At 41.4% G+C, this 25,210-nt stretch overlaps 1 protein-coding gene across 1 annotated transcript; it reads right to left on the bottom strand.

Moving 5' to 3' along the window:
* Positions 1-3,358: 3,358 nt before the first annotated feature.
* ENTPD6 (ectonucleoside triphosphate diphosphohydrolase 6) lies at positions 3,359-24,227 on the bottom strand. The gene is made up of 13 exons (XM_065400961.1): positions 23,969-24,227; positions 21,906-21,982; positions 20,647-20,790; positions 18,586-18,661; positions 15,965-16,000; positions 13,328-13,416; positions 12,568-12,647; positions 11,382-11,446; positions 10,332-10,433; positions 7,031-7,171; positions 6,471-6,527; positions 3,544-3,656; positions 3,359-3,448 (listed from the first exon to the last, which is right to left on the bottom strand). The coding sequence occupies exons 1-13, from the start codon at positions 24,225-24,227 to the stop codon at positions 3,359-3,361; spliced, it is 1,329 nt and encodes a 442-aa protein (XP_065257033.1).
* Positions 24,228-25,210: the final 983 nt, after the last annotated feature.

Raw genomic sequence — 25,210 nt, 5'->3', positions numbered from 1 at the left:
TTCAGACACGTCCAGAGGGCCGCGTTTTCAGAGCTGCTCTGGGCTTTCTGGAAATCACACCCCTTCCAGCTCTCTGCAGCTGGGGACCCACAATCCCTAGCCCTAGAAAACAGGCAGTGAGGTATGGAGCCTGCACCCCTGGCTTCATTATTCCTAAACCCTCCCTCAGAGCTCCTGTCAACACTGGTCTGGAGTAGCAGCAAGAGCAGCTCTTTGAAAAGGGCACAGCCCCCCTTTCCCTCACTAGCTCCCAGTCTCCTTGACCCACCAGTCCCAATCTACTCCTTTCCCTCTCCCCACCCCCTGGTCCAGCCCTTGTTCCCCTCTGACTTCCTCCGCCATGTCGCTCAGGTGCCAGCAGAGGGGTCACAGAGCATCGGGGGCACCCTGCTCTTAGTTCTGGTGCCTGGCCCCATCTGAAAGCAGCTGGGAACAGGAATTAGCGTGAAAGTCCAGTTTTGGCCTAGTAACCTGGGCTGGAGGGAGCACACTCAGAGGCTCCGTGAGGATGGCACAGTCCAGTCATGGCTACGAGTGGTGAGGGGATGGAGCATGGCCAGTTGTCTGTAGAAATGGCACCTATGCAGTGTGGTGAACACCAGGAGCTGTGAAGGGATAAAGCATGCTCAGTGAGGATGGAATCTCTGGAGATTTTAGCTGCTAAAATCTGAGTCTCTACTGAGCCCATACAAATGGAGATTTTTCAAAAGTTTGTAGATTGGCCAGATTTGAGCAGTTCTTCACGGGGATGGCAAAAAGGCACAGCTGTAAAACAAAGGCCACTCCCTGCCATATGTCAAGTCCTTGTTCGAAAGCAAGGGATTGCTGGAGATTCTGAAAGAAAGGGTCACCACAGTTTGTTTGTTTGTTTTTTAAGTTGCAAAACATTTTCCCCTAACCTTGTTCTCAGAAACTGTGGAATAGTTTGGCTGAAATTAAAACTATAAATACATAATTCAGTTTCAGACAGACAAGCAGCATAGAAAATTTCAGCCCAAATAGTTAAAATTTGGCAAAGTAATTAGCAACCAAAAACATGGTCTTCAAATCGGAAGTGTTGGGCAACCTTTAATAGACACTGCTACCAGCCCCTATAATATTAAAGGCACAGGAATTGCCAGACTGGGGTCCATCTAGTTCAGCGTCCTGTATGACTGTGTCCAGCATCAGTTGCTTCAGAGAAAGAGGAAAGACACTCCACTGGACGCACATCATAACCCACAGGGAAATTGTCTTCCTAAGTCTTGACAGTTAGTAGTTGATTTATGGCAATGAAACCAAGCCCAACCCTTCTTAAGGTAAGCCCATCGGTATGATCCTGGTCAAAACAAAGATGGAAATACCATTCATGTATCACACTTATATAGCAACTTTCATCCCAGGACCTTGGTATGTATTCAGAAGTTACCATGTTGCAATAGAAGAGGCTAAGATGCAGTGTTTTCCCACTAACACTTAGTGAAGGTAAGCTGTTATCAGTACAATGACCTGTTATACAGAGACAATCACTCCACAGTACCACACATTAATCCAAATAGGAAACATCCCAATTTGTAATTAAAATTTTATTGCCGATAAAATAGTTTTCAAATATTCATCGTACATTCACATACATGCTACTTTACAGAGAAAAAGCCAATGACAAGCAGAGCAACATTTTAGAAAAATCTGATGAGTTTCCCCACATGGGTTTTACACCAAGTTTGTGCTTCTCAGGCAGTGAAGATCTAGCTTTATTCATTTAGGGTCTAATCCAAATTCCTTGGACAGACTTCTAGTGACTATATGGGGCTTTGGATAAGGCCCTTATAAAACTTTAAGAACCAGCTAGTGTCTATGCTGACTACGTATTAACATGATGCAATCCACTACTTATGGATAACTTACAAATTGTTTCCCTATTGCACACTGTTAGGAACAGTCTTCACTCTGTATACAGTACACTGATAGAAGTGTTGCATTCAAAGTACCAACCACTTCTGCTATGCCTCCTGCTTCCTCACAGGCCTGTCTTCTGCAATCCATGCTCAGTGCAGCAACAATACATTCATTTATCAAAGGAAGACAGAGGCACTCCAAGCACGGTTTACTAGAAACAGTCTTTAAGGTTCCAAACCAGCCTTGTAAAAGCCACCCCAAGCCTGGGTGAAACCCACAGATACTCTTGTGTGAAGTTAATTAACAAAGAACTACCCCTATTCAAGCACCAACAAATCTCAAGTATATGTAGACATGTGTTAGTACCGCCTCCCAGAAAAACACATGACAGATTCTTCTCACCATCACTGAAGGTTAAAATACATGCCCTGATCCCCTCCCAACACACAAATCTAGAAACTACCTGTTTTACTATTTAACACTTCATGTTAGGGTGACTCATACCAACTGCCCAGGAAATCCAGCAGGAGGGGACCTGAGGAAGCAGGTGGTTGTGGCAGTGTGTCCTCCAAATTCTTCCACTTGGGAGTAGTGGTAAGGGTTTGGCCCCCCAAGCCCTGCAGATCTCAGGGGAGCAGCAGGAGGCTGCCACCCCTATAGGAGGCCTGTACCAACTCCAAAGCCCTGTCTCCCTTACAGTCCCAGTAAAGTCACGCTGCCAGGGACTCCCCTGAAGGACTGAAATGGAGTTCCACCACCCCACCTCCAACAGCAAGTGCCGAAAGTACCTCAGCCTTTAAAGGCCAATGAAGAGCTCCCATAGATTGCCATGGTCTGTGGCTCAGATCCTTAAGTGTGCCTGTCACCTCCACAATACGGCTGAGTTCTGCTGGAATGGGCAGCCCAAAGCTCAGCCATACTCCAGCAGAGTCAGGTCTCCCACACTGCATTCCAGAGCCAACATCAGCTCTTACCAGCAGCTTGGCTAGGCAATGCCATTGTCTTCACTTACCTACATTAAATCTCAAACATTTAAATAGTTAAAAATTCACCAAAGAAATACATTATAAATCAGAACCATCAAAGAAGAGGCCCACCTGGAGCAGCCATTTCTAACATTGACCTCAGCATATTACAAGCAAAAATGACACAGACATGTTCGACAAAGGTGTACTTTTCTCACAGAATTTGTAGCTGCGTTGTGAACAAAGCCCCTCAATGAATCCCAGAATTCTCACCAAGATAATCTAGTTTAACATCAAGTCTTCTACAGACACTGCAAGATCAAGGAGGTATTCTTTAGCTGCCATGCTCTACATTTTCATAAATTGGGAGTTTGGGTGCCCGACTTAAGATCACCTTTTAAAAGGGTCTGATTGTCACAAAGAGTGAGCAAAATCAGTCCCCTGTAAGCCACCTTAGGCTGGGTACCCATAGACTGAAGTACTCAAATCCTTTTGAGGGGTTAGGCCCAGAAGCCTTAGTATTGCAGCCTGTGAAGTGAATCAAGGTAGTGAAAGGTGGCTCCCAAAGCCCAGCTTGTTTCGACATTGTCAATTTTTTGGGCAAGCTAGAAAGAAAAAAGGAGAGAAGTAAAACCACTGTTGTGTGCGTACATCACTAGCAAGTTGAGAGGTATCTCAACACAGCGCTGACAAATATTACCTGAAACACCTGGCTTTTTGGGAAGCCCAGTTCTTGCAGTAGCAAACTGATATAGGTGAGGTCCATGCAAAGGAAAGGATTGTCTCCCGGCTTCACCTCCATGGTCTTACACACTAAGAAGAATGAAGAGAGATAATTGATTCTTGGATTTATAAACAACTATTCAAATCCCTAAGACAGGTTAGTTTAGCCTCCCTGTGAATGGGTGAAACAGAAACAGAACAAGGAAAAACAGGCCAAGATTTTCAAAAATGGCTGCCTGAAGAGAGTCCACATTTAGGAACCTAAGGAAGTAGCTTATTTTCAAAAGCGCCACAGTCCCAAGATTGAAATTGACAGGTGCTCAGCACTGGTGAAAATCAGGCCACTTATTTAGGCACCTAAATATGGACTCAGGAGCCTAATTTTAGGCCCCCCAGTCTTAACACCCCTTTCATCAATGGAGGGTACGTCTACACCAGGGGTCGGCAACGTTCGGCACGCGGCTCGTCAGGGTAAGCACCCTGGCGGGCCGGGCCAGTTTATTTACCTGCTGATGCGGCAGGTTCGGCCGATCGCGGCCCGCACTGGGGGCGGCGGGAAGCGGCGCGGGCCGAGGGATGTGCTGGCCGCGGCTTCCCGTCGCCCCCATTGGCCCGGGATGGCGAACCGCGGCGAGTGGGGGCCGCGATCGGCCGAACCTGCCGCGTCAGCAGGTAAATAAACTGGTCAGCAGTAAATAAACTGCTTACCCTGGCGAGCCGCGTGCCGAACGTTGCCGACCCCTGGTCTACACTTTGGAATCTGTCTGCATAACTCTGTAGTGTAGACACGGTCTACACCAACAGACAGAATTCTTCGGTTTATGTAGGAACACTGCCCTCGAAACAAAGTTAGCTTGGCTATATCTACACTACAAGTGCTACAGTAGCACCGCCGCAGTGGTGTAGACACTTGCTACAGCGATGAAAGGGATTTTCCGCTGCTGTAGTTAACCTATCCCCTTGAGAGGCGGTAACTAGGTTGATGGAATAATTCTTCTATTGACCCAACGATGTCTATACTGGGGCGTAGGTCAGTTTAACTACGTCTCTCAGGGGGTGTGAATTTTTCACACTCCTGAGCAACATAGCTAGGTTGTCCTATGTTCTAGGTGTAGGACAGGCCTATGTCAATGTAACCTCCAGCATAGAGGCAGCTATGTTGGCATAGCGACAGCGGTCAGGGTGTGTTTTTTCATACCCCTGCCTGACGTAGCTATGCCGATAGAACTTTTCCTTGTAAGCCAGGCCTAAGGTAGATATAGAAAAGAGTAGCATCTCAAAATCTGTTTATGCCTTGTTACGCAGCCATCCTCTCTCAAAAGCATTCTCCTCTCTTCTCCAAAACATATTCAAAGTCTAGTAAAGCAGTCAAAGAGGCAGTGAGCCCTCTGCAAAAACCTTTAGTTCCTAAGAGTTTTACCTGACTGTACTGGCAGAATGACCCTGAAGGTGATGGGGCTCCGCATGGGTGCCAGGATGCGACTGCCGGATCAGGAGGTTAATAGGATGTAGTCAAGAGACAAAGGGCTCGATTCTCCACTACGTTAAAGTGGTTCTCCTCTTAGTTACACATCCCAAGTAACCAAATTGTAATGAAATGTCTTGGAATAGTGCACATTTAACAGATGTTTTTAGCAGAGAATATGTACAAACTGCTCATATGCATAAACATTTCTATTTATTTGATACAAATGTGTTTAAGCAAGCAGAGAGAAATAACTACTGCAATAATCTGCAACCCAGAAAAGCAACAGTTTATATCCACAGACAAATTCTTACCTATAGTGACTTTGTAGGCATTAAACATTTTATAATCAACCAGTCAATCAGTTTGTGATATTAGTAAATATTATTTGGGTATATAAACAAACTTGTGACATACCTCTGCAAGCTAAGAAAAACTGGCTTGTGCCTTGGGGTTTTTTAAAAAATGTTTTGCTTCTTTACAGATGTTTAAAGAAGGCTTGCAAGTTTTTTGTAGAATCAAACAAACAACTTTTTTCTGCTTGTTTAGAATCATAAAATACCAGGAATCTCAAGCCTGATCATCCCTGGTTTTTGCTGGAGAATTCATGAAAGTGTTAAGAGATGTGGACTGTGAACAATCTGAGCCCTTGCTTGACAGGGCAAGAATGCTGAATCATTCATAAAGGCAACTTTTCTCTTAAGTGTTTCTAAAGAATTTGAATTAAATGTGAATTACCAAAACCAGAGAGAGGTAAAGAGTCAGAATAAAAATCGCTTCCTTTCCCAATTAATCAGATTTTACTTGAATGGTATTTCTGATGTCAAAACAATAACAGATGTTCATGTCACACACACACACAGTCTCCAGGGGGAGGAAGGGGAAAAAAGGTAGCCAAGTTTCTAATAAACAAACACTTTTACTGATTTTTAAAAAACCTTTCAGATCATCTTTACACAACAAAAAGAAGCCCCCGCCCCCAAAAAAGTTAAAATAAATTTTCTCCTCTCTCTAGATCACCTTTAAATGTAAGTATAAAGTTTAAGAAAAAATAAATTGGATAAGAGCACAATCCACTTATTTTACATTTATGATTTCAAAGTAATTGCTAAATGACATTTATTATTCTTATTATTGCAAGATAGCTCAGACAGCTATATTGCAAGATTTATTTATTTATTTTTTTTGCAGCTTTTGTAAAAAATAAGGACTTATTAGAAAAATTGTGGCCAAGACTTTCAGGAGTAACTAGTACTTTTGGGTACCCAATTTGAGACACTTTAGAAGGGGTCTGATTTTCAGACCGTGGGTGCCCAACGCTTTCTGACAATAAGGCCTCTAAGATTCTTCAAATTCCGCCCCCCCCAAAAGATAGACACCCCAAATCACTAGTCACTTTTGAAAATCTTGGCCAGCATTTTTTGCTTTACTTTACTTACCGTACTTGGCTGCAATTTCAAAGTCATTAATTGTTAGGCTACCTCCTTTTTCCTTATCTAGAAGGGGGAAAAACAGGGCATGTTTTAGAGTGTGCATGTGAAGTCAGTTGTAAATGCTGGAGGCTAAACACTTCTGGAAATTGGACCACTGAGGGCTGGATCCTGCACGCACTGAAGTAAGTGGGAGTTTTGCCACCAACTTCACTGGTGCAGGGTCAGACCTTTATTTAGATGCCTTAATATGGACTGAGAAGCTGAACTTCAGGCAGTCATTTTTTATAAAAATTTGTTTAGCCTTAATGGGACACTGTCTCCTTTTGAAATTTAGTCATTACAAATAAAAAGGCTGAAAATTGTTTCAGGTCAGACCTCCAAGTCCCTGTGCCTTTTTTCCTAACAATTTTATAGTACCCGATCTTCAAAAAATAATATCACTGTACATTAATATAACCAAGGACATAATTCCTTGTAGCTTTGCGAAGAAATTGGATATTTTTAAGGGGCACAAACTCTCCCATTAGCTACCCTTGCATTACAAAGAAACTCAGAAACAAATGTACCTATTAGGCCAACCTCTGCTGCACAGTCATAGTAATAGGAGAAAGCATAAAAATCCAAATCCTTTACTACTTCTGTTTTATGCACCTTCTTGTAGAGCAGTTCTGCTACTTTGTTAGCACAGGATTCATACAGAGGCTCACCTAAAGAAAGAGAGAGACCCAACAAATCACATGCTGGTGATTAACCACCACCACCGTTTAATTTCTTTGAGGTCTGCAAGGCCTCTGGTCCCCTTAGGTCAGCAATGCTCTCTAATTTACTAGAGACTATCCGTGGAAATAAAGGACCGGATCCTTTTCCTGATGAAGCCAATGGCAAAACTTACTGGCTTCAGTGGGAACCGGATGGGTCCAAAGTACGGACTAGATCATCAGTGGACAAAAGGGCCCACAGTAAGAACATTGCTGAGCTGCTCCTGCAGCAGCCCAGAAGGAGACTATGACTCAGAGCGCTACAATCTCTTTCCTGCACTCTCTAGTGCTCCAAGGAGAGCATTAACTGCACTGGGCTAGCAGCATATGCTCTCCAATGCACTGGTATAACTACACGGCTCGGGGTGCTGGGAGGGGTGGGATCAAGTCTCTGCTCACTCCCCCCTCCCATTCACTTGAGTAAGTTGGGTACTCACAGGTTTGCACTGCAGAGCCTGCTTCCCCCCCATGTGCAGGGAGTGGTGGAATGGCACACCAGTGCAGGGAAATACAGGGGTTCCCACACCCTCTTTATTCCCTCATGCCAGTACACTGTATGGGCCCCCGTTTGGTCCCATCTAGGTTACAATATATCTTTTAGAGAGGATTTGCAGGAATGGTATGACTGGGAGAATAAGGGTTAGTAATAGGGCTGTCAAGTGATTAAAATAATTAATCGCAATTAATCATGCAATTAATTGCGCTGTTAATAATAGAATACCACTTATTTAAATATTTTTGGATGTTTTCTACATTTTCAAATATATTGATTTCAATTACAACACAGAATACGAAGTGTACAGTGCTCACTTTATATTTTTATTACAAATATTTGCACTGTAAAAACCAAAATAGTATTTTTCAATTCACCTCATACAAGTACTGTAGTGCAATCTCTTTATCATGAAAGTTGAACTTACAAATGTAGAATTATGGACCAAAAAACCTGCATTCAAAAACAAAACAATGTAAAACTTTAGAGTCTAAAGTCCACTCAGTCCTACTTCTTGTTCAGCCAATCACTAAGAGAAACAAGTTTGTTTACATTTGCAGGAGATAATGCTACCCGCTTCTTGTTTACAATGTCACCTGAAAGGTGAGAACAGGCATTCACATGGCACTTTCATAGCCGGCATTGCAAGGTATTTACAGGCCAGATATGCTAAACATTCGTATGCCATTTCATGCTTCGGCCTCCATTCCAGAGGATATGCTTCCATGCTGATGCTCATTAAAAAAATGTGTTAATTAAATTTGTGACTGAACTCCTTGAGGGAGAACTGTATGTCCCCTGCTCTGTTTTACCTGCATTCTGCCATATATTTCATGTTATAGCAGGCTCAGATGACGACCCAGCACATGTCGTTCATTTTAAGAACACTTTCACTGCAGATTTCACAAAACGCAAAGAAGGTACCAATGTGAGATTTCTAAAGATAGCTACAGCACTCGACCCAAGGTTTAAGAATCTGAAGTGCCTCTCAAAATCTGAGAGGGACGAGGTATGGAGCATGCTATCAGAAGTCTTAAAAGAGCAACACACTGATGTGGAAACTACTGAACCCGAACCACCAAAAAAGAAAATCAACCTGCTGGTGGCATCTGACTCAGATGATGAAAACGAACATGCATCGGTCCGCACTGCTTTGGATTGTTATCGAGCAGAACCCGTCATCAGCATGGTGAAGGATGAAGGGGCATATGAATCTTTAGTGCATCTGGTATGTAAATATCTTGTGACACCTGCTACAACAGTGCCATGCGAACACCTGTTCTCACTTTCAGGTGACATTGTAAACAACAAGCAGGCAGCATTATCTCCTGCAAATGTAAACAAACTTGTTTGAGCAATTGGATGAACAAGAAGTAGGACTGAGTGGACTCGTAGGCTTTAAAGGTTTACATTGTTTTGTTTTTGAGTGCAGTTATGTAACAAAAAAAATATCTACATTTGTAAGTTCAACTTTCATGATAAAGAGACTGCACTACAGTACTTGTATTTTTCAATTCACCTGATACTATTTCTTTTACAGTGCAAACATTTATAATCAAAAATATAAAGTGAGCGCTGTATGCTTTGTATTCTGTGTTGTAATTGAAATCAATATATTTGAAAATGTAGAAAACATCCAAAAATATTTAACCAATGTCAATTGTATTCTATTGTTTAGCAGTTCGATTAAACGGTGATTAATTTTTTTTAACCGCAATTAATTTTTTTTGAGTTAATCATGTGAGTTAACTGCAATTAACTGACAGCCCTAGTTCGTAATAAGGGAAAGGTAGGACTCCGAGTGGCATGTGAATAATTTGAGAAATACTCTCGAGCTCAAATTGAAAATAGGGCCTCAGGCAGGAAAAGAGGCTGCTTCAACGGAGATGAGCACTGTGGATGAAGAAAAAGGTTTGCGAATATATGACTGAACATCACATTGAGAGACAAGACAGGATCTGGGTTTTTTCAGATCCTCTGTACAAAACCTATGCCTGCAAGGCAGGAAGTTTGTGGGAAGGGAACAACAGTTTCCACAACAAAAACTCATTCGCTATTGCAAAAATGGCTAACTTTCTATTTGAAAACCCTGTAAAAAAGGTAGATTCGCTGTGAGCACAAATGGCTTGGAAAAACTCAGACAGACCGACCTCCAACTGGTGTGAATCAGCCTAGCTCCACAGGTTTCAATAGCGGCAGGCTGATTTGCAACAGCTAGAATCTGGCCCGAAGTGTCTGGACCTGGTTATGCTAAACTTTTTTCTTAGAGTTTCCCACTGTTGCAGACATGATGGAAGTGCTAGTGTAGACAGTGCTCCAGTGGCTCTTATTGTAAACCATCATCTTATGTAGACATGCTCTGTCCTGGGTTTGACAGCATGGTTTTTAAAATGCCATTGACTAATCTACATTAGAGCTCCCCCATTACACACTGGAGCAGATGGGGTGTGGACGAAGGGAGGAAAATCTCTTGGGTAGGAATAGCCTGAGGTCAAAGCAAAGTTAGACAGTAACAAAACAACTGAATACCTCAAACAGACAGATCCAGAAAGTGCACGCTGTTTGTTCTGATTTTAACATGCAAATCTATAATACAACAGAAAGAAGCTATTATACCTGCCTTCTGCCCTTTAATTCTATACACTATTTCAGCATGTTCCCACTCACACTGGAAGCTGGGTGATAAACAAGGACTAATTAGCTCCTCTCCTTCCTTTACTGTAATAGAAAGAAACAGATCAAACAGCATTAAGACACATGCTAAAGAGTCAACTGCCAATCCCTCCTCCCCAGGCCACAGTCCTGCTCAGCAACCTCCCACCTCCCCAGCAGTTTCTAACCCACTCATGGCCTGAACACGCCCATATCCCCACATGGGCTGGTAATGGCCCATGCCTTCCTTTGACAGCACCACCCTCTTCCCACACCCATCTCGCTGGCAGATGTGCCCAGAGACATGCAGTGGTCCCATCTATGGCACAGGCAGGCTGAGAATGGAGAGAGTAGCGAGTGAATGAACTACCACTTCCCCTTGTAACAGGCTCTGCTCCTATGGCCCACAGAACGGGTTTTGCACCCGGGGGGGCAGGACAAAGTTGCTGGGAGTGCACGAGGACCTGATGTGAAGTAGAGCATTCCTGCATTCTTGCTACTTGCTGAGGAGCAGGAGCCGGTGGAGGCACCTCCCTTCTGCAGGCAGGAGCAGTGGAGGCAGCCAGTGCACAAGGGGAGGGATTGGAGAGTGAGCCTGCCCCTGGAATGCCTATTACTGCCCCCTCCCCCATCTCACACCCCGCCCTGCCCATGCCCTGGCACTGGGCCGGTGGCAGCAGGCAGTAGTGTGGGGAGCAGGGTCCAGGCCACTGAGGGGGGAAAACGTCTGGAGCCAGCGAGTGGAGTCAGCAGGTGCAGCCTGGCCACGATCATGGCTGGGCTGTGGGGAGAGAAGGGGGCAGCAGGCCAGGAGAGTAATTGCAAAGGGAGAGGGGAAGCCAAGCAGGAGAAGGGAGAGAAGAGAAGGGGGGGTCACACAAGGAACATGAATCTGCAAAGAGGGGGGCACAGCAAAAAAAAGTTTGGGAACCTGTGACCCAGAGGATCATTTGGCCTATAAAAAATTATCCTACAAGTCACTGAAATGCAAGAGCTCTGAGTTGGATTACTTACAGGCTTGTCCCTCAATGCCGCCTAAAATTGCAAGCCTTGCTGACATTAACCCGAGTCCCAGGTAACTGTGAAGGAGAAAAGCCTCTGTGAAAGGATACACTTCTACTGGCATCACGCTGGGACAAGCGAGTCGTGTCTATGTGCAGGACGGTTCCAGCAAGTCGTCATGACTCAGCAGCGAATAGCCTACGTGTGGTTCGAGTGAAGGTTGGGCTGTCACTTCCATTAACATGTCTCTTCCACGGTCTGACACTAGCAAAATCATTTCTTCTCAAGTGGAGGAGAGTGAATGGACTGTCAGAGTGAAATCCTGCTCGTTCAGATTGCAACTAAATCAGGCCTGACTTCTTTTGTAGGAGGGCTGGGAGTGGGGGTGTAGAAAACCAGACTGCTCTGTGTGGCCGAGGAGGAGGAGCCCTCAAGGATCTCCCCTAATGCTCCTCCTACCATCTCCCAACAGCTCCACATTGTCTCAGCTCTTCTTCCAGCCCAGAACAACATCCCACCAAGCACAAGTTGGAGGGAATCACTGAGATGCGAAACACTCCCTCCGCCCATGGGAGCAAGCTCTCCCAACCCCTTTCAGCCCAGCAGCAGGGGCCAAATCACAACCCCCTATCTGTTGTGCTGCCATTAGAGCGTGTGTCTGACATTCTGTGCACTGTCATGGTACCCATGGAATCAGACTGCCTACGCCTTGGAGACAGAATGATCATAATGGTAACTAGCTAAAGGACTCCATTTCCTTCAGCTTGGCACTGGCTAAGTGTCAGGATTTCAGCTGTGGTTTTCAAATGGGCCAAAGGGTTTCAGGCACCCAACATACAGAAAATAAGAAAAAGCGAACCTAAACTCCAACATAGCAAAGCACAATAAGGAAAAAAATTAAGGTGGAGTCTATTTGGCTGTAGCTATATGAGAATATGTGATATGATTCCTCTGACTGGATCTTCTTCCCATTGTCAGTGTGCCCATCACTATAATAAACTTGTGTGAATATTAGGAGCAGTAATTTTGCCAAAGTCAATCTCTCCAGTTTTTGTATTAGAGGTAAACACTGTTACTCATGAGATTCTCAATTCCACAGAGCATGTAAATGCTTAAAGTTAAGCACATGCGTAAAATCACATTCATCCAATAATTGGCTTTCATCTTTACCCGATGCTTTCTTTTCCCCACAACTAACCTGTATGAATACAGTTTGTATGTGTTGTTAAACATTTGAAATGAAGTGATATGGCCAGCTGGTGATGTCCGGAGAGTTATCTATAAGGAGAAACAAAGAAGTCATTGTAAGATTTTTTTTGGAACTTCCAGAAACAGCAAGGAGTAACAATACAGTATTTGAGCATATGAACAGGTTACCATCCGCACAGAAGTCCTGGCTGGCTGTGGAAATAAGTTATTTACAGACTAGTCTCAGACTAGCCCTGGATCCATTAGAGATGACCAGAACATAAGAACAGGAGCTAAAATAGTGACCTGACACTACAGTCATATCAGCTTAAACATTTATATTGACACCAAACCAATGCAAATAAGGATTTCAAACAAAACAAAATACACTTCTTTCCATGACCTCCATCAATGCACCTCATTCCTAACCTGCAATGGCCCCTTATTCCAGTTCTGAACCCCTTTGGATGAAAAATCAATCCTGCCCATTGCATGGTAATTTTTTTATGGACACAAATGGAAACTACAAAGAGATTGTGATTTTCCTAACCAGAAAGGAGCTCTGGTAAGACTTGTCTTCTCTTGATCACAAATCATTGACACCACCATCATTGTACCATAGCTACTATGAGGAAGTGACTCCAGATTTGTTAAGAGACAAGTAGGAAGCATGCCTTCATGTAACAAACCGCCTCAATCCTTTTGCTAGAAAAGCAGAATGCCTATTCATTCAAACCAGTGTTTCCCTGCAGTACGTGTGTTCGGTTTACCTCAGTGATTGGAAGAAATGTCATTTGTGTTGATCCACCTCCTAAATCCAGCATTCCTACACTTCTTTTTCTTGGAGCATTTAAGCTACCTGAAATGCATCATGAAAGCCATTGTGTGTTCAGTAATAACTCAAAGCCATAAAGCAATAAAAAAAAACAAATGGCTAAAAAAGAGGGGGGGGGGGGGGGAGAATCGATCCTCCCATAGACAATAAGAGATGAACGGCATACACAGTTACAATTAGTTTTCATATAGCAGAAAGCAAGTCCGTAATTAACTACCTGGATTTTTGCCCAGCTATAAAAACAAACTGAAAAGGCAGACTAGTTGAATGGAGTGATAAACTGCACAGAGAACCTTTCATAGTATGGAAATAATTGTATTTTTCCCCCTAAGATCCTTAAACCAAGAAGGAAAGAAGGAAGGAAAGAAAACACGGAAACCCAAACTACAAATATTAGGCCTTGATCCCGCCAAGACTTAAACACATACTTAACTTTTAGGTATGTGAGTAATCCCTTGGACTTTAAGTCTTTGTAAAATGGGAGCCTCAAATACTACTCTTCAAAGAGAAATTTAGGCCTAGTCTACTTTGCCATCTCTTGGGGAGGTGGATTAACTACGTCAACAAAAACCCCCCTTCTGTTCATGTAGGAAATGTCTATTCTACAGCAGCATAGATGCAGTGCTGCAGCTGTGCCACTGTACCATTTGTAGTGTAGACACAGCCTTAGTTACAATCATGTTACCACTATTTTAAGCCATTTTATTTTCTAGCTGTTTAGAAAAATTTATATCCCAGGTCTAAATTTTAATTTCACAACACTGAAGCATATGTCTAGATGCACAGGAGCACGCTTGCTTCTGTAATTTTCATTCTTTTCTTGTGTACCCACAGTACACATGCGCACACATTGTGCAAGTGTCCGGCCTGCTTGATGACAGCAGCACCTGCAGTATAAATACTAGGAATTAGGGCTATCAATTGCAGTTAACTCAAGCAATTAATGCAACACAAGTTAACTAGATTTAAAAAGTCGTGATTAACCGCAGCTTTAATTGCGCTGTTAAACAACAGAATACCAATTTAAATTTATTATAAATATTTTTTGATGTTTTTCTACATTTTCAAATATACTGATTTAAATTACAACACAGAGTACAAAGTGCACTGTGCTAACTTTATATTATTTTTATTACAAATATTTGCACTTAAACAAAGAAATTCTATTTTTCAATTCACCTCATACAAGTACTATAATGCAATCTCTATCATCAAAGTGCAACTTACAAATGTAGAATTATTTTTGTTTCATAACTGCACTCGAAAACAAAACTATGTAAAACTTTAGCACATACAAGTCCACTCAGTCCTACTTCTTGTTCAGCCAATTGCTAAGACAAACAAGTTTGTTTACATTTAGAGAGATAACACTGCCAGCTTCTTTTTTACGTCACCTGAAAGTGAGACCAGGTGGGTTCTGCTTGATAATGATCCAAAGCAGTGCATACTGATGCACCTTCATTTTCATCATCTGAGTCTGATGCCACCAGCAGAAGGGTGATTTTCTTTTTTGATGGTTCAGATTCTGTAGTTTACACATGGGAGTGTTGCTCTTTTCAGACTTCTGACATGTTCCACACCTTGTCCCTCTCAGATTTTGGAAGGCACTTCAGATTCTTAAACCTTGGGTTGAATGCTGTAGCTATCTTTAGAAATGTTATATTGGTATCTTCTTTGCGTTTTGTCAAATCTGCAGTGAAAGTGTTCTTAAAATGAACAACTTATACCGGGTTGTCATTCGAGACTACCATAACATGAAATACATGGCAGAATGCGGGTAAAACTACGGAGCAGGAGACATACTGTTCTCCCACAAGGAGTTCAGTCACAAATTTAATTAACACTATTTTTTAAAGGAGTGTCATCAGCATGTCCTCTGGAATGGTGGTTGAAGGATGAAGGGACATATGAATCTTTAGTGCATCTGGTATGTAAATATCTTGCAATGTCGGCTACAACAGTGCCATGCGAACGCTTGTTCTCACTTTCAGATGACATTGTAAAAAAGAAGCGGGCAGCATTATCTCCTGAAAATGTAAACAAACTTGTTTCTCTTAGTGATTGGCTGAACAAGAAGAAATAAAACTTGTAGATGCTAAAGTTTTACATTAATTGCAACTTTTAAAAAAAAAACTCAATTAATTGCGGTTATTTTTTTTAATCGTTTGACAGCCCTACTAGGGATCATTACTGTGATCTAAATAGATTCTAATATCAATATTCTATGATTTTCTCTCTATTTCGGTGCAATTGCCAAGAAGATTTAGAGTACCTGAGTTAGAGACTTACCTGGGGCTAATGGTACTCCAGAGATGGAATCACGTGCCCTGGTCTCTCAAGAAAAAGGAGCACGTAAAAGCTTAGATACAGGAGGTGAACACTTGGCACCATGAAAGTCAACAGTAAAGCTCCCATAGACTTCAATGGGGCCAAGATTTCACCCATAGCCAGAGGCGGTTGCTGGCCACCCCGAACCTCCTCACAGCCCACCCATTATATATAAGCTCAAGGGAGGGGCACTGTGAAGACAGGAGAGCTGCAGGGTATCAGGCACAGCTACACACACACATACCTGTTAAAAAGTTGATCGTGATCCAGGCCGAAATTCCTGATAAAAGAACATTCCAGAAAGACACGCCTTTAGATAATGTCATCTGTCCATGCCAAACAGCGAGTTAAACCATACAAATTTTTCTTGATTTAGATTTTGTCACTGGAGATTTAGGGTTTTTTTTTTTTTTTTTTTTAAATACAGCTGTCTTTTTCAACAGTTCAGCTACAGATTTTAGATTAAACGATCAGCAAATTGGGTCTGTCACCCTACACCAGACAAAATGCAAAAAGACCAGTCACATGCCCCCTTTAGCAAGTAGTTTTCTCTAATGCAACCCTCAAAAGAATGCTTGGTTTAGAATTAGAAATGAAGGGCCAGATCCTCAGCTGGTGTAAATTAGCAAAGTTCTATTGATCTCACTGGAGCTATGCAGATTTGCACCACCTGAGAATCAGACCCCCAGACTTTAGAAATAACACTTCCATAAAAATCAAGACTCTTAAACGTAAGTTAGGGACCTTAAACATGGAGAATGTGCTTCTGCAGCCAATATTTATATTATTACTAATTATCTGTAGTGCTTCGGAGCTCCAGCCCAGGACCCCCTGGTACTAGGCGCTGTACAAACATAGAACAAAAAGACATTCCCTGTCCCAAAGCGCTTATATAACATCCAAACCAACTGGCAGAGTCCCTCTGTGTGAAGTGGCTGGCAACCACTTTACTTTACATATCGAACACATCAGTGGATAAGCAGCAACGGCTTTGTTCTAAAGGTTTCATTTTTTAGCTAAAAGATCAACAAATAAGTAATCCTTCACGCTGTAGGGCAGTGGTTCCCAAACTGTGGTTTGTGAACCCTTGGGGGTTCACGAAATGTTACAGAGGGTTCTTGGGGAAAAATTCCCTAATGGTGGACAGAGCTGTCCCTAGGGGCAGCCTCGGGCCAGCAGCCTGGAGCCCCTGGACTTCCAAGAGCTAAGCAGATCAAAGCAAGCCTATCTATCACATTGAGGAGATTTAAACTTCAAGACTCCTTATAAGAAATGGAAAAGGAGGTGGATATTTTTTGCTGTTTTTAAAATTAAATAGGCAGCTAGTATTGTTTTTAAAATTATGAAGACCAAGTTTAAGCTTTGTTGTAACGTGCGTTGTTTGCCTGGTCTGCTCAAGAGGTGAATGCTTGTGTAGGAGGAACTCTTTGAGTTGGCTTCTTAAATACCTTCATGCTGTTTCACATCTGATACTCCTTCATGAAACATAGGAGCCTTGTCTTATAACAGGCTTATTCAAAGTGATACAAGCTACGAAAGTGAGATCTTGGAAGAGTGTTGCCGTTTTCATAATGTAATAAAAATACTGCAATGATAAATAATAATTAATAATAAAGAATGTGTAATAAGCATGTCATAAAAACAAATTTTATATTTCCAACATCACTGCTTTTATAATTTATAATCAGGTAAAGGAGAAAATCCCTGGAAATATTCATTTTTAGGAGGGGGTTCGCGAGACTTGACATTTTAGTGAAAGGGGTTCACAGGTTGTTAAAGTTTGGGAACCACTGCTGTAGAGCAACTCCTGTCTGGCATCAGAGCCGCACTGACTGAATTTTGTTACACTTAAAACATTTTAAAGTTATTCTCTTTTTAAATACTAAGAATTTGGGTTTTCTTCATTTTCCTATTTTTCTCTCCCAAGAACTTTGGAAAACTGAAAATTTTGTCCTTTTCCCACTTCACAAACATTGTCTTTTCTATTAATAAAAGAAATTAATAGGCCTAATTAACAACTTAAAATAGTTATCAATGTTAAAATATCAGCACACCTCAGGGAATAGGCCCAGTGCATGTGTTAGTTAACTGTTACAGAGCAAAAAAAGGGAGCGCAAAACATTTTTTTAATTAAGAAGTCCTGCAAACAAGGTAGCTATTTTAAAGTTTACTATCTGAGCAGCATTAATAACATTAGATATTTAGAATTTGGTAGATTTTCCTTAAAAATTTATAAAGTTAGATCAAATTGTGGACCCAACCTCAGCATTCTTTTTATTTTAACCTCGTTAATCTCAGTTTGCATTTTCTCTTCCATAACAGTTTTTCAACTTTAAGTCACATTTACAGACTATTAAAAAAAAACCTTTGTACATTTACAGTTAAGAACTGGACTACATAACTTGAACTCATACTGTCTACTTAAGGCAACTCAAAGCCAAGATTTTCAAGAGTGGGAGCCTAACTTCAGGCTTCCAAGTCTATTTTGGCACCAAAAATGTGGCTTGATTTTCAGAAGTGCTGAGCACATAGCAGCTCCCCTTGATCCAACTGGAGCTGCTGGGTGCTCAAGCACTTAAATCAAGCCACTTATTTAGGAGTCAAACATTAAGCCTCAAAAGCTTTTTGGCTGGCACAATTTTGGAACACAAATTAAAAACAAACATCGGCCTCACTCCATCAATGAGATCTGCTAGCAGAGATCCACATGCATGTGGATTTCCACTGACGTTAGTGGAGACTCAGCTTGGACGCAAAAGTCTGGACAAGAGGATCCAGCTGCAGGATTGGGGCAATTTTGTCAACTCATTTATACAAGTGTTCATGTGTAAGACTATCAAAACATGCCTCAGACATTCAGCCTACCTTCATCAGTTCCATTCATTATGGAGACACAGTCATCCCTTACAAAGAAAGGAGATGCCTGGAAAATTTCTTTTACCTAAATGTAAAGAAAAAGATAAACCCAGTGGAGATGTTTTGCTAGACAGGGATGGGGGTGGGGTATAATATTTAATTGCCCTAAAGTCAAATCCAGAGTGCTGGTGAGCATCTGCACTGAAGTCAGGAGGAGTCTCATGTGCTGAGCGGCTCTTAGAATCCAGCTTGTCATAAACACTGCTCAGCTTTTTAAAGAAGTTGTCAATCTAGTCAATGGCTTGGTACTGTGATGAAGAGACAGGGTTGGTAGAGGCTGCAGGGCAGTGCTCCACAGCCAGTGGATTCCACCCCAGGACGATACCTTGTGTTGTTCAACAGGAACCGATCTGGACAAATAAGGACAAACGTTGATGGGGTCTCAAAGGGAATCTGGTTTAGCCAGAAGGATGGCAACTGCAACCTTGAGCCCACGGGGTGTGTAAAGAGGAAGGCAGGAGAAAGACACTTTAAAGAACACCCTGGTGAAAAACATTACTAATGGGAACAGTACTGCCTCATGACTACACTGGAAGTTAAAGCCAAAGTCCCACATTCTCTAATCTAGATTCTGCAGCAAGGTCCCCCGGCTTCTATGGCTTCTCGTGAGAGTCAAACTGGAAATTCTGCAGCAGCTTTAAGTAAATTCAATATGGAAATGAATGATAAAGTCAGTTTCTTGCGTTATATACTTTGATATTAAGTTCAATTTCAATTGCACTAGAATTGACTTTCCAGTGTGCTTCCGATTTATGTATTGCTAACTCACAACTTCCAGGGTGCAGCTGTCAGGGAGAAGCTAGAGGTTTTGACAGATAGGATGGGACAGTTGGGGCTCTGGGCACCAGGAAAGCATGGGAAGCAGTTTGGGATTTTGGCATCCAGTGGGCGAAACTTCTAGCACAGATGAGGGCATGCTGGGTCAGAGGTAAACTGACATTTTGTGGATAGGGGAGGAGCTTGATACCAGAATTCACCACTCTTGTAACTAACCAGTTATGCCACAGTATCCAACTCTGTAACCCACAATGATTGCTAAACATATTGGCTGGGTGTTTCTGCTAAAATTATCAGTACTGGAATAGTTGTCATTAAGCTTCATAGTCCACACATTGAGCTGAATGAGACAATTCACATTTCTCTCAGAGCCACTGTTTCATGCTGCTTGCAAATTCTGAAAAATATGGCACCGGTGCACATTTGCTAGGGTATTCCCACAACCATAAGGACTAGAAACCCAATTTTAAAAATGAAAGCTAATTTGAGCAGAACTAGTCTGCCTCATCATATTTATTATGTGGCTAATTCAGGAGCCAGTTAATTTTCAAAAATACAGGACCCTGATTAAAACCAGGAAGAACGGACATCTAAAGTACTTAACAAACCATTGACAATAGCTAAAAATGCCTCAAACTCACATGTGACATATTTATAATGAGTTTTAACTCAAACACATTTAGGATGCGCAAAAATATTTGTTTAAATCAAGTTTCATACATAGACTAATTACTCTATAGCTGGAGTTAGTTGTGGATGGACTTTTCTGTAGCTATCATTAATTTGTTGTTTTTGAATAATGTACTATTTCATTTTAATTCTGATAACACCTACAATCTTGACTCCAACAGTATCAACTATACGGAGAAAAATATTACTTGCCAAGAATATTTTTGACAAATTCTTTAAAATACCTATGCAGTATTAATTCATATTAAATATTTTTTTATTTTTAAATATGTTTAAACAGCTTTTAGATATAAAAGGCTGAACATTAGAGGCTAGTCATACAAACCTAGTATCATGAAGTCTTCACCCTTTTGTAATGGACTGATGTCTTGTATTAGGATTTACATACAATGCACTATGTGATCAAACAACTGAGCACTGCTATAGTCTAAATGGTGAAAATGGAATATTTAAATTACACTGAAAGCAGCATAAAAAAAAAGTATATGTATTCTATAGTGGACCAAATTCTGCTCTGAAGTGTAAAGAAAAAAAAAAAAGTACCTTATCCAGCAACTTCTGAGCTTTATCTCCTGGCAACAGCCGTAAACCAGCTGTTGCTTTAAGGACCAAAGGAGTAAACTTCCACAACTCCATAGGAACCTCATCCTTAGCAACTTCTAGAAGTTCTTGTATCCCCTGAGCACTCTGTGAGGAGAGAGGAAAAAGCAATACAGACATTTAACCGTGCATAGGAAAATCTCGAGTAGAGAAGTTATATTACTTATGTATCCAGCACTTGCTGTAACCACTACTGGAATATTGTGTCCAGTTCTGGTGTCCACAATTCAAACAGGATGCTGATAAATTGGAGAGAGTTCAGAGAAGAGCATAAGAATGATCAAAGAACATGCCTTATAGTGATAGATTCAAGGAGCTCAATGTAACAAAGAGAAGTTTAAAGGGGTGACTTGATCACAGTCTCCAAGTATGTATATAGAGAACATATCTAATAATTGGCTCTTCAATCTAGCAGAGAAAGGTATAATCAATTCAATGGCTGGAAATTGAAGCTAGACAAATTCAGACTGGAAATAAGGTGTAATTTTTTTTTTTTTTTTTTTTTTAACAGTGAGGGTAATCAATCAGTGGAACAATCTACCAAGGATTGTGGTTGATTCTCTATCACTGGCAATTTTAAAATCAAGACTGGATGTTTTTCTAAAAGATGTGTTTTAGGAACTACTTTGGGGCAGTTCTCTGGCCTGTGCAAAGAGGAGGTCACACTAGATGATCACAATGGTCCCTTCTGGTCTTGGACCCTAAGGATAGAAAACTATGCAGAGACAGGAAAAGGCCACAACATTCAAGCACTAATTCAAGAAAGAATCCCTATCCAGGAGAGCACATAAGCATGTGCTTATATGCAGTCTTGAACTGAGGCTTAACTGCCTGTTTAGCTCATTTGATGGAATTGGGAAATTTATCAATCATGACAGTGATGAAACATGGTACATTACTTGTTTCCATCCTTTTCCAGGAAGACAATAACATTGCTTCTTTCAACCTAATCATGTTAGTCAATCAGTTAGTAGAAATATTTATGCTTTTAGCACATGGGTTTGACACTCTCAAGATGCTGGGAAATTCTTGGAGACACCAAGTGCCCCAAATTCCCCTTGAAGTAAATCAGAAAGACTCTGATACAAAGAGGAGTATACTGTACTATAGCAATCTTCAACACTGCTTCATTTGCAAAGCATATAAAGAGTGAGTTTCTCTCTATCAGACATCTTTTTACAGTTAGAAAAAAGCATAGTTACCTTATCAACATCATCAGCATAAGCAGAGAGTCCTGGCTTCAGTGCTTTAAATGTTTCATGGGTTAATCTGGGAGTCTCTGTGCAAAAGCAATAATTTTTAAGAGTAAAAAAGCATAAATCTTGATATAAAAGATCATTTTGCAAGGTAAACCTTTATATGCTAATTTTGCATAATTAAGGCTAATAGGAATAATCTGAAGCCTACTCTAAAGGGGAAAATCAAAGGCAGCCTTACTATTAAAACGCACCAGTCATTATGGGGGTCAACCCCTGTCAAAATGTTTTTTAGGAGTCACAATTAATTGATAGACAGGTGCTGGTTTCTGCTCATATCCTGAACAGTAAGAATCCAAGTTTCTCAGAATTTATTTCATCTCCTCACTTTTCCTATTACCTGGGCTAATCTCCCTTCAAAACAGTCCAAGTAACAAGGGTAGAACTTTTCAAAGTGCTCACTATTGGCCTAACTCTGCTCCAAGGTACATCAATGGAAGCAGAGTTAGGCCAATGTTGAGCACGTTTGAAATCACACCCATAGTGTTTAAATACAGTCACAGCCCAGTTTCTGTACTCAAGGACACTGCCAAAAGTTATTTACAATGCAATTAAAAGGTTTATTTTCTTGCTGTAAAAGAATAAGATGTTTAATGATGAACTGATATGTGGAAGCCAAGGTAAAATTACACAGTTCAGATTAAAAAACGGAATTAATGAACTATAGGTGTGAACTGTGGAGGAGTAGGGCAGCCCTTACTCACATGAGCAGTTCTACTGATGTCACTGGAATTGCTCGCGTGAGTAAATGCTCACCTAGATGAGTACGGACAATCTGTCCCTAAATCATATACTGGGGAGTCCTGCATTTTTTAACACTTAGCACTCATACAACATCTTCCACCCAAGTATCTTACAGAACTTCACAAACCAAGTCTCACAACATCCTTGAGAGATGTGGGATTAGTGTGATGGTACAGATCGGCAAAGAAGTTGAGTGGACATTTCTAGTGAAACTCAGCAAGTCAGCAGCAGACCTAGAACAGAACTTAGGTCATCCAAGTACAGGTCCCACTCTCTATCTATGATGCCTCCCTTACAAGTATCTATCAATGTTCATTTTGAAAGCAGTGCTTTGTACATGCACCAGAGAAACACTTAGAACAATGCTATGATTCAAGCTTTGAGTGTTATTACATTAATTATTAAAACATTTCGGGGGGAGGAGAAAAATTCTTGGTGTCTTCACTAACAGACTGAAGAACAAAAACCTTTGTTACTATTTAGGCCTGGATCCTCAAAGGTATTTAGGCACTTGACTCCCACTGAAATCAATGGCAGTTGGCTACCTAAATACCTTGGAGGATCTGGGCCTGAGTAGCGTAGGCAAGTAACTTTGGCATTTAGTGACCGAAGTGCTTCACTTTCCATCCTTAGCATTCTCTTCGTTTAGTCTTTTAGACTGGATTCACTGTGCATTACAAAATTTAAATCACGGACGCTTGTTACTACAAGGTAGAACGAGTGTGTGGCAACTGGTGTCTTATTTCTCAAAAATCCTTTAGGCCCAGATTCAGCAAAGTATGTAAACACGTTTAATTTTAAGCATGTGCTTAAGTCCCATTGAAATCAGTATGATTTCAGCATGTGCTTATGTACTGTGCTGAATTGGAGCATTAGAGGAGGCTATTGTTTCCAGAAAGTTCAGATGAAGGAATGTCCAGTGGCTAAGTCACAGGTCTGGAATACAGGAGATCAGCCCTGCCACAGATTCCCTGTGTAACCTGGGTCAAGTCACTTAATCTCTTTCTCTCTCTGAGCAGTGTTCTGAGGACTGAGGCGCTACTGTTTAATGAGGACCTCAGATATTACAGTAATGGGAGCTATACAAGTACAGCTAATCAGTCACATTTGTCTAACAGTGATAATCACCAACTCAGGGGCTGAGATGAACAAATTGGTTTTAAAATAGGATGGTCTCCAAGAAACTTTAATTAAGATTTAACTCATTTCTTAAGGGTGCCTGGGGAGAAATTAATAAAATCGTTAATTTAAAGAGCTTGTCATACCTTTTGATTTCTGTGTAAATTTAAAAATATGTATTCTAGTTCCAGTGCTTCCAGCATCAAACATAATTCCATAAAACACTGAGTGATCAGTCGTCAATGTCTGATGGTCTAGTTTGTGTCTCCTACTTTCAGTAGCACATTCTGTTGTACTGGAGATTGGTTTGGAGTCCAAATGCCATTTTATATAAACAACATAAATAGCTACACATGCAAAAATCCCCAAACCATAGAACAGTTTTGATATCTTCATGGCTTCCATTTATCAAATGTCGCTTCTTCTCTTTCACGCCAAGAGTGTGGATTCCATGTCACTTCTACAATCAAAGAAAAAATAAAACATATTTTAATCCTTTATACATTATTACGACACACAATACATTCTTACAAGAATGACATAAAAGCAGAATCAAACTAAGATAACAGTGTCACTCCCACACATACAAGTGCAATCTGCTTTAGCTTAGTGTTTGTTCAGAAAGATTGCACAAATGCAAACTGATGGAGCTGAGAGAACGTTTCCTGTCGTAGTAGGAAGAGGGCCTGAAACAGAAGGCTTTGTATTAGAGGCCTTGTATAAGGCCTGAAGCCTGGGTTAAAGTAATGGTCAAAACTTGCTACTATAAAGCAAAGTGAAGTTGTGAGCAAGAGGCAGGCCCTGCTCACAGAATCTGGCAAGAACAGGGCTGATATTGCAGAAACACACATTCCTAAGTAGTGCTAGGCATAAGAATATATACGCGAACACATTCCAGAAAGGTGGTACCAGAACACCTCAATACCAGCACATTCCCCAAAGATAACAGGAACACACTGACCCATCCTAAAGATAAGGTCAGGATCACACTGCGACGAATATAGATGTTTTAATCGAACCTACAGGTACAAGGCAATGGGTGGCACCCTGATACGTCAAGGGTGATACGTAACTTGTTTGTATTGGTGTATAAAGCTGTATCTCAGAGGGAGTGTCTTTGGCCAGCCTAGGGAGCAGTGGAATGTCCTGCCACTGACGCAGCTGCATCCATTATCACGAGCAAACATGTCTTAGTATCCTCATAGAGTCTGCCAGGTGCTATATTACTGTGCTTCGTCAGCAATAAACCTGGCCGGGCGCCTTTGCACCTTAATGGATTTTGTGGTCATTGGGCAGTTTGCTCGAGGTCTGCTGTGCCAGCTGTCTGCACAGAGCTGGGGCAGCACACAGGGAGAACACACACAGCCAAACATCTGACGACACCTGTG

The sequence above is a fragment of the Emys orbicularis genome, chromosome 3 (genome assembly GCF_028017835.1).
Source record: "Emys orbicularis isolate rEmyOrb1 chromosome 3, rEmyOrb1.hap1, whole genome shotgun sequence".
Classification (NCBI taxonomy): Eukaryota; Metazoa; Chordata; order Testudines; family Emydidae; genus Emys; species Emys orbicularis.
The sequence above is the reverse complement of the archived record's forward strand: the minus strand, read 5'-3'. Positions and strand labels throughout refer to the sequence as shown.